This window comes from Adiantum capillus-veneris, chromosome 16, assembly GCF_014529385.1.
Source record: "Adiantum capillus-veneris isolate H3 chromosome 16, ASM1452938v2, whole genome shotgun sequence".
Classification (NCBI taxonomy): domain Eukaryota; kingdom Viridiplantae; phylum Streptophyta; class Polypodiopsida; order Polypodiales; family Pteridaceae; genus Adiantum; species Adiantum capillus-veneris.
Window position 1 is genome coordinate 87,685,137 of NC_140946.1, and position 10,437 is coordinate 87,695,573.

Sequence of the window (10,437 nt, forward strand, 5' to 3'; positions counted from 1 at the left end):
CCTGCTCAGAGTTGGGAAGGAATCAGTGAAATACAAAGCCTTACCCAATCTTATCAACACTGGAGTGATCAAGCTCCTCCATAAAAGAGGACCAAAGGATGAGCTGAGCAACTGGAGACCGTTGACCATGGTTACAACAAGGTATAAAAATTTTGCCAAAGCCATTGCTAGCAAGCTAACCTCTCACCTCTCCAAGTGGATAAATGAAGAGCAAAAGGGGTTTATAAAAGGGAGGAGAATTATGGAGGCAGTTATCTCCCTGTGGGAAGGAATAGAGCATGCTGAAGAAACCAACCAAGACTTTGTATTTGTCAAAGTTGATTATGACAAAGCCTATGACAGGCTAGAGTGGTCTTTCATCCTAAACAACCTGAGCCACATGGAGTTTGGAGTCAACCTCGTCAACTTTATCGAGACTCTATTTGGAAATGCTCATGCCAAAGTTGTCATCAATGGAATGCTATCTGAAGCATTTGTCCTCAACAGATCAGTGAGACAAGGGTGCCCCCTTGCCCCACTACTCTTTGCAGTTGCAGGGGATGGACTTAACTGCTTAGTCAAAGGTTGGATGACAAACAAGCTGATAGAAGGGATCAAGCTCCCAAACTCTGCAAAACAACAATGTCTATCACAATTTGCAGATGACACTAATGGGTTGGTTAAAAACGAAGACATGTCACTCCAAAACTTCTCGAGAGCCATCACCATCTTTTGCTCTGCATCTAGCTCCAGAGTGAACGATTCCAAAACAGGAGTTAGGGCCTTCATCTCTCCCATCCCCAATTAGATGGCAGAACAGGGATGTAAAGTCATCCCAGAGGGGCAAGTGTTCAAGCTCCTAGGCATCCCTTTTGGGTTCAGGGTCACTATGAAACAAAGATGGGACTGGGTGCTTGAAAAATTCAAAGGGAAACTAAACAAGTGGCTAGGGTTTCAAAGCAACATTGCTGGAAGAGTTATGGTCATCAATCACTATATGACTGCATACCTCCTTTACTTCCTCAGCTGTCGGAGGGACCCAAATTCCCATCTAAAGAAAATCATCAAAATATGCAGGAACTTCTTGTGGACAGGTGACCCCTTCAAAAAAGGGGCTGCAAAAGTCAAATGGGACATCTGCATTCTGCCTAAGAACCTAGGAGGCCTAGGAGGTAGGAATATCAGCGCTTGGACAGACAAACTAGCAATCAAGACTGTCATTAGAGCCCTGGAACAACCAGAAGCTGAATGGGCATGCCTGTTGTTCAAACACCTGGCGGGCTTCCACATCAAAGGGCAAAGACTTTGGAACCAACTCCCTTGGATCACAGTATTCTTTGGAAATCAAGAAATAAACCCCATAGGATCTACCCTGCTCAAATCAATATGGCAAGCATGGGAGAGAGGGAGGCCCATGCTGGGGTTCAGCCAGGAACACACACAAGACCAAGGAATCAGAAGAGAGGAATCCATCTGATGGTCGAAAGACCCAATTCCCCAGATACTAATCAACAAGCCAGAACAGCCAGGAAAATTCATCACAAAGGGTTCAAAGTTTGGGAGGACTTGTGGAGCACTACCACCAGCTCCTGGCTCACCTCAGAGCAACTCATCATGACTGGCCAACTTCAACCTTGGGAAGTCAAATTACTGGAATCAAGGATGCAATAGTTCCCCCAAGGATATCAATGGATATTTGAAGCAGATGTCTCTCCATCTGCCAAGAACATACGCTGGAACGGAGGGATAGCTCTTAATAACCCCCCTGACTTCACAGCTAAGCAAGTCCCCCCCCCCATATCACCCTCAACAATAGATGGAATGTGCAGCTTGACAAGAGGCAGTGGAACTTTAAGTTCCAATCCATCTGGAACAAAAGCATACAACCCAAACAGTCCGTACTGCTATGGCTCATCCTTCATAAATCTCTTTGGACAGGGGCCAGAAGTAGAAAAGTCAATCATAGCAATGGTGTATGCATCAGGTGCAGAAGAGTTGTTGAAGACATCTCCCACCTATTCCAAAGCTGCCAAACCAACACCCCCATCTTATCCCCCTTAGTCAAAACCCTAGACCACCAATTAGGGTGGAAATAGCTACTCTTAGGAGACTCACCTGGCCTCCTCTCAGACTTTTGGAATAGGTTTAGGGCAGAATTTTTATGGATTATTTGGAAGCTCAAAAATTCTTTCCTTTTTGTTCCTAACTTTCAAGCTCCTAGTTTGAAAACGTTATTTGATGGATGCTCTGTGCAGGATGCTAACCTCAAGCTGGAACAAATGAGGATCTACAGGCACAGAGTCTCAATCCTCAAAGACTCTCTGGAGCTTTATGCAAGAAGGGTTGCAAACCTGCAGGGATTGCTGGACAACAATGGCTTTGCAGATGTGATTTATAATTGGGTGCAAGAGATGAAGGATGAAGTGCTAGAGCTGGCCAACAAATATGAAGAGGCCCTGAATTTTGCCAACAAGCTGCATGAAGAGATAGACTGGCTGTGAAGAAAAGTGCTAACTATTGAGTTCACTGTTAATGACCCTTTGTATCCCGGGGAATATGGTAGACCCCTTTTTGTAAAGTCTGAAACATGGCCTATGGAACTTTCCCTAGTTTTAACTAACTCTTCTCCCCCTCCATGAGTGATCAGTTGTAATTTTGCTTCTCTCTTATAAATTCAAAGTGCGTATTTGGTAAAAACATGAGGAAGATGTCAAGCGTCTCAATCACGTACATTGTGAAAGACATACCCCATGGAGGGAGAGCTTTTCACAAACATCTCTGTATACATAGAATTATGGATGTACGATTAGATGGGCAGTTGGCTCTAGGCTTGTTTTCTCTCTCTGAAAATCCCAATAACAGAGGAATATATTTTATTGTATGTTTGTTTTAGTCTCCTACGCTAAGCCCTCTTGGAGACACCTCTCTCTCTCTCTCTCTCTCTCTCTCTCTCTCTCTCACACACACAGATAATTCTCTCGTAAAAGCTGAATCCAATAGAGGGTGCATGTTCGTAGAAATACTTACGAGGCAATCACTGGGACCTGCGCCAACAGAGGAAGAAGTTTCGGGTCGGCGGCACTTTCCAACCAGCCTACTGAGACTCGACTGTCCGCGCAACATTATGCTCCTCTGCACTTCAAGTCCCACATCCTCATGATCACCTCTCCTAGGGATGGCGGTGGCCGTAGACTTTAAACAAAAAGCGAGGGAATGCAGGGGCTTTTTTTTTTTTCGCCACCAACATGAGGACTGTCCCATACAGGAAGATACCTACTACTAACCCACCAAATGTCCAGGCATTACAATCCTAAGGATAGAATAAGAACTGAGCAATGTTTCTTTCCGCTTTTGCCATTGTAGGTTTCTTTGAATATCATGTTGGGCAAGGGAAGATACATCCTTCCTTTCACTGAGCTTTGGTAGTTCTTATGATGTCAAAGTTGAAGAGAAAGTATGGATCATAAGGGATATAGTGCACTGCCTTGAGCCTTGAAGATCCACACATGCCACATATAGACTGCTCTTAGTTGATTCCAAAGACAAATATCTGTATAGAGAGAAGTGCCCAACAATATTTTCTCTTTCTGAAAAGATTTGCGATGAAGGGGGGCAACTGCTTGGATGTAGTAGTGACAGCATCCTTTGGTTTGTTGGACAGTGGAAAAACAAGTGAACCAAAGTTTCCTCTTCTCTTTTACACCTGCAACATACTCCTTGAGTTCTTCTTGTAGTGTTAGCTTTAGATCGTGTCCAGAGCCCATTGCATATAATCAGCCATAGCAAGGTGCTATGCTTAATTGGGGCAGGGAAGGCCAAAACACACTTGAACCTATACGTCCATTGTTTAATACTCCAGTTAACCTTTCCACTTCACTCTCCAATGCCACATATCTCAAGCTCTTGAGAATCACCCAGCTTAACTAATTCATGTATAGAAACATAATTGAAGAACCACTCCTTGTGAGGAGTAACATGAAAACTGACATGTGAGTCAATAATCCAATTCTGCGCAAGCTCAATTTTTGCGTGCATGATTTTTGTCAAAGAATCCACTAATGACGCTAATTATTTATCAAATGAAAATGGTAGGAATCAAGAAGAGTTAGACTTGTCTACTTTTTTAAATGGGTTCCAATATGTTTTTATCGATGATATCCCTATGGACTTACCTCCAAAACGAGGGGATGATGACAATCGAATTGAGCTCCTACCAAGAAGCTCACCGCCTTTCCTAAGCTCAACAAGAGGAGATCATGAATCAAATACAAGAATTGGTAGACAAAGGGATGGTGAGGCCTAGCTCCTCTTCCTTTTGTTTTCCAATCCTTTTAGTGCAAAAGAAAGATGGTACGTACCGTATGTGTATGGACTATTGAGCACTAAACCATATCACTATCAAAAACAGATTTCTCGTGCCTCTGGTAGAAGATCTGTTTGATAAGCTACAAGGCTCTACCTACTTCAATAGGATTGACCTTAAAAGTGGCTATCATCAAATAAGGATAGTGGATGAAGATATCCTAAAGACCGCATTTTGTACAACCTTTGGTCTTTATGAATATCTAGTCATGTCTTTTGGCTTGACCAATGCACTAGCCACATTCAATCGTTTGCTGGAGAAAATATTTAGACCATACCGCAAGTTCACTGGAGTGTTCTTTGATGATATCATCATCTACTCCAAGTCCTTGGAGGTCCTTGGAGGAACACAAGCAACATCTCCAAGTGATTTTTCAAGCATTGAGGGAGAACAAGCTTTTTCTCAACCAAAACAAAAGCGAATTTTTCCTTCAAGAGATTCAATACTTAGGTCATATTGTCTCTCAAGATGGTATCGGTATGGATCCATCGAAGCTAGAGGTAATAAAAGCATGGCCTAATCCAAGGAATCTACATGAGCTAAGAAGCTTTATTGGTATGTGTGCATACTATAGACACTTCATAGCAAAATTTTCTCAAATAGCAGGACCATTACATGACTTAACAAAGAAGAACACTAAGTATTCATGGACTGCTAAGGAGCAAAATGCTTTTGACAAGCTCAAAGAGAAGCTTACCTCTTAACCAATCCTCATGCTTCCGGATCTCTCAAAGCCATTTGAGGTCCAATGTGATGCTTGTGGTGATTGCCTTGGAGCATTCTTGCTTCAAGAAGGGCATGCCGTAGCATATGAGAGCCGAAGGCTCAATATGGATGAACGGGACTTGGGCATTTATGAGAAAGAGCTTTTAGATGTTCTACATGCCCTAAACACATGGAAGCACTATTTATTGGGGACTCCATTCAGTTTATGAACAAACCACCGAAGTCTCAAGTACTTCATGATGCAAACCAAGCTTTCTGACAAACAAATGAGGTGGGCAAATTTTATTTTCATATTGCTCACGTTGCTGGTAAGCACAATCAAGTGGCCGATGCACTTTCATGAGATGACCAAAAGTCAATGCGGTGTCTATAGCAACTCACAATGATCTATCTTCTATGATAGGTGAGTATGCTACTGACCCTGACTTTAAAGATGTAATATCAGTCTTGCTTTGGAAAAGAAAGAGGAACCATTCACCTTGCAGGATGGCAATAGGCTATGTGTTACCCACTCCCTTCGTGAGAAAGTCATGTATGAATCCCATGCTCCTCCCTATGTTGGGCATAGATGCATTTAACCTACACTTTGAGGAGTAGAGACGTACTTCTATTGGCCTACCATGAAAGTGGATATACAAGAGTATGTTTCAAAATGTGTGGTATGCCAAAAGACCAAGTATGATAGAGGGAAGAAACGTGGATTGATCCAGTCATTGCCAATCCCTAATTCACCATGGGAGAGTATATCCATGGATTTTATCTTTGGATTACCCAAGTCTATCCATGGGAGTACGAGAATATGGACAATAGTCAACAGGTTTAGCAAGCAAGCACACTTTATTCCTGTCAAAAAGACTATTAAGGCACACCAAATGGCAACCGTTTCATATCTCAAATTTTCAAACACCATGGATTACCAACATCCATCATGTCAGACATAGATCCTAGAATGACCAGTAAATCTTGAAAAGGTCTCTTTGACAATCTAGGTACAAGATTGAATTTCTCTTCGGCATATCACCCACAAACGGATGGCCAAGGTGAGATAGCCAATCTTACGACACTCGATCTACTAAAGACGTATGTTACAAAAGTAGATCAACGATCACAATGGGAGAAGTACTTACCCCATGTAGAGTATACGTACAATAATATCGTCCATACTACTACAAGAAAATCACCATTTGAGATCATAGAGGGAAGACCTAAAAGTCCCTTGCTACTTAAAGTACATGGGAAGATCTTTGCTGCTGATGAGTATAGATGTGACCTACAAGAATCTTTTCAAAAGTTTAAGGAGGCTATATCCATCTGTCAACAAAGGCAAAAAGTTGTTGCTTGACAAGCATAGAAGTGCCTTAACATTCAAAGAAAATGATTGGGTCTTACTTAAGTTTCCCAAGGCTCAATTGAGGCAAACGACGGGCAAAAATTCTACGGGCCATCAAAAGTATTATGCTAAATTAGCAAAAAGATACTATGGTCCTTTCAAATCTTGAAGTCGATCAATGACATGGCTTATCAACTCAAGTTGCCCAACCATCTGCTCATACACAATGATTTTCATGTGAGCATACTTAAGCCCTACAAAGGAGAGCCACCAAGAGAACCAATTATGAAGATCCTCCAAAAATCGAAGACCAAGAAGAGGTGGTACAACCCGAAGCTATCCTTCGGCGTATGAAGACATGGTACTACAACATGGTAAGATTATCCGACAATATCTTATTAAGTTCAAAAATTATCCTTTTGAAGATGCTAGATAGATGCAAGGAATACAGTTGAAGGATAAGATGAACTTTGTCAATGCTTACAATGTTGCACTAAAGTAAGCAAATGTAAATTCTTTCTAAATGAACAATGGTTTTGTCTTATAAGACTAATCCTCTTTTGTACACAAATTTACATAGTATGCATGCTTAGAATCATGTTTATGATGACAACGTCACTCAAACACCGAGTAGAATTTGTCACTCTACTTTGGCAGTATGATATAGACTAAAGAGCAGACATGCTTGCAAAAACTACGTCTCCCAAGCACCAAATGGACTAGTCATCCATTTTGGAACGATGTCATAGGGTGAAAAGGGATCCTCTACCTGCTAAGAAATATAGACTAATGACTAAGACTTTATCTCTTCTACCTCATAGTCGATGGACGACTATGATTTCGAGAGAGAGGTAATGTCATAAAATCTAATATCTAACCAACCCAAATCATTTTCTCATATTAAACTGACCATTTAATGTGGGAGAATAAACGGGAACAAGGTTTAGAATATAGACATGTGCTTATCGATTTGTCTCAACACGGGGCCAAGTTTAAAGGGCTTCAAATGAGAGATGATCTATTAAAGAGCAATGCTACCTAATGGAGCTTAAAGACATGAGGGTTAGCTTCATTAAAGGCCTCCAAAAGTTAGTGTTAAAAAGTCATCTGATCTTAGGCAAGCTAGGGAATCCTACCCAAGCATGAGGTGCTTGTCGTGATTGCTAATTAAAGTGCTTAAAGTGTTAATGGGAACCTTTCCCAAGCTTGAGGTGCTTCTCATACTTAAATGACTAAGGTTCTTGAATTGTTCATTCAAACATAAACTCTCAAGAGGCAAAAACGATTTCCATTCTCAAATGACTAGGTGCTTGAAGTGTTCAATTCAAACATTATATCTTAAGAATCATAAAAGACACATGTCAAGATCCTCCCCATGTGGCCCTCATGATGTGCTTGAATCCTATTGGATAGGCTTTAAAGGGGTCCAATGAGAATTTAGATGCATAAAAATAAATAATTAAGCTCTTTCTCTCAGAGAGGACACATGTCCAAACAATATAATTAAATAATACGAGAGAGAGAGAGAGAGGTGGACCAAGCATGAGAGGGGGTATACTCTCCCACACACACACACTCTCATTGTGTGGAGTGCAAAGTGCAAGAGCTCTATCTCCTTCTCCAAGCTTGTTGAAAAGTGGAGAGCCTACACCAACACTCTTGGCTATGGAATGTAAATGCAAGCAAGAGCCATGCTTCAATGCTTAAGCTTGCCATCTTCTTCATCTTCATTACTATGCTACTAGTAAAATGGCGCCGCCTTCGACGGTGGCATGGCCCCTCTTACCCTCAAACCCCTTGCCCTTGACAAATTTCATAAAAGTAGATCAAGAAAACTACTTCTCTCTCTCTCTCTCTCTCTCTCTCTCTCTCTCTCTCTCTCTCTCTCTCTCTCTCACACACACACACACACACACACACACACACACACAACTCGAAGCACTCACGTGAAGTAAAAGTTCTATCCATAAATTCCCTCTCTCTCACTTGCTGATTGCGACTCTTACTCTCACCCGATGCAATCGTTAAAATTCATCCCACTCACCAAATGCTCCTAAGAGCGCTGCATGTCAGGTGGGCACGAATCCCCCTCTCTATATCTCTTTTTCTCCTATCTACCTCTCTCTCTCTCTCTCCCTCTATCACCATATCTATCTCTCCTTCCCTTCATTTCTCTCTCTATCTATATCCCTATTTCTCTCTCTCTCTCTCTCTCTCTCTCTCTCTCTCTCTCTCTCTCTCTCTCTCTACCCCTCTATTTCTCCCTTTCTCTCTACCCCTACCGGAGGGTCTCGCTCGCTCTTATCAATGGTACAACGGTGAGGCCTTCGACGATGGTCAACTACTCTCTCTATCTCTACGTGCCTCGATATACAAACCACACGACACATCACGCTCTTTCTCTATGGGTTGAGTTGGTAAGAACCATTCTAAAACATAGTATGCCAACCACTCTCTCTGCCTCGAGTTGCAAACCACACAACACAGGACTCTCTCTCTCTCTCTCTCTCTCTCTCTCTCTCTCACACACACACACACACACGCACACACACAACACCACTCTGCCATGAAAGACATGGTTGTCATAAAAGCCCATGTGCCTAGGCTAGCTAACTTTCCCTCTCTCTCTCTCTCTCTCTCTCTCTCTCTCTCTCTCTCTCTCTCTCTCTTCCCTATATCACCATATCTATCTCTCCTTCATTTCTCTCTCTATCTATATCCCTCTCTCTCTCTCTCTCTCTCTCTCTCTCTCTCTCTCTCTCTCTCTCTCTCTCTCTCTCTCTTCCCCTATATCACGATATCTATCTCTCCTTCCCTTCATTTCTCTCTCTATCTATATCCCTATTTCTCTCTCTCTACCCCTCTATTTGTCCCTTTCTCTCTACCCCTACCGGCAGGTCTTGCTCGCTCTTATCAATGGTACAATGGTGAGGCCTTCGACGATGGTCAACCACTCTCTCTATCCCTACGTGCCTCGATATACAAACCACACGACACATCATGCTCTCTCTCTATGGGGTGAGTTGGTAAGCACCACTCTAAAACATAGTATGCCAACCACTCTCTCTTCCTCGACCTGCAAACCACACAGCACAAGACTCTCTCTCTCTCTCTCTCTCTCTCTCTCTTTCTCTCTCACACACACACACACACACACACACAACACCACTCTGCCATGAAATACATGGTTGTCATAAAAGCCCATGTACCTAGGCTAGCTAACTTTTCCTAAGGGCTTTGACTGCATGTATCCAGTGGTGCTATGTGGACTTTCACCATCGATAAAGCTCCGTATCGATGTGGAACAATGCATTTGAGCTTCTCTTTCCCCCCTCTTTATTCACCTATTTCTCTATATGATGATTAATTTGTAGAATGATGCCTTGATTCCTCCTCCTCCTCCTAGTTTTTAAAGCCACGCTTGCTTTGTGTTTTCATGGCTCCAAGCCCAAGTTACACCCGTGCCAATCTTCTCGTTTCACCACATGGGGGGGAGGGAACCGACGGTGGCAGTGGCAGGCACCTCTCTCTCTCTCTCTCTCTCTCTCTCTCTCTCTCTCTCTCTGACGCGCGTACCGTGTGTGTCCCAATGTCATTGAGCTACAGAGCTCACTGGCAAGAGCAAGTAGCTTGCAACACGTGGTAAGTGGGGATGGGGGTGCCCTAAGGTTTTTACACTAAATTTCTCTCCATGATGTAGGTTTCTCACCTTCAAATTTAAAACGTAGAGATAAATCTCAAAATTTATAGGTGGGATTACATTAAACCTCGTGTTTTTTTCAAGCTTTGGTCTCAGCATTGGTAGAGCCCCATATCACCTCAAAACAATGCATCTAAGGTTCTTTTCCCCCCTTTATTCGCCTACTTCACTATTGATGATGGAGCTGTAGAACAATGCCTCAATTCCTCCTCCTCCTAGTTTTTAAACTCGAGCTCGCTTTGTGTTTTATTGGCTGCAAGCCTAGGTCACACCCGTAAGCAGACTGTTTTCTTCACGTGGGGGGAGGGGAAACAACGACAGCAATGGCAACCACCTCTT

General features: G+C 42.6%; 1 protein-coding gene across 3 annotated transcripts in view; it reads right to left on the reverse strand.

Annotated features, from left to right (window-relative positions):
• LOC147439403 (zinc ion binding/nucleic acid binding/hydrolase) overlaps positions 1–3,235 on the reverse strand; it is an 83,629-nt gene extending 80,394 nt beyond the window's left edge. For 2 of the 3 annotated variants that reach the window (XM_086485255.1, XM_086485254.1), the window contains exon 1: positions 3,007–3,235. In XM_086485255.1, coding sequence (XP_086341381.1) covers positions 3,007–3,102 — 96 coding nt within the window. In that variant the 5' untranslated portion in view covers positions 3,103–3,235. The remainder of the gene's footprint in view (positions 1–3,006) is intronic. The other variant, XM_086485256.1, reaches the window with a different exon arrangement.
• Between the last annotated feature and the right edge of the window lie 7,202 nt (positions 3,236–10,437).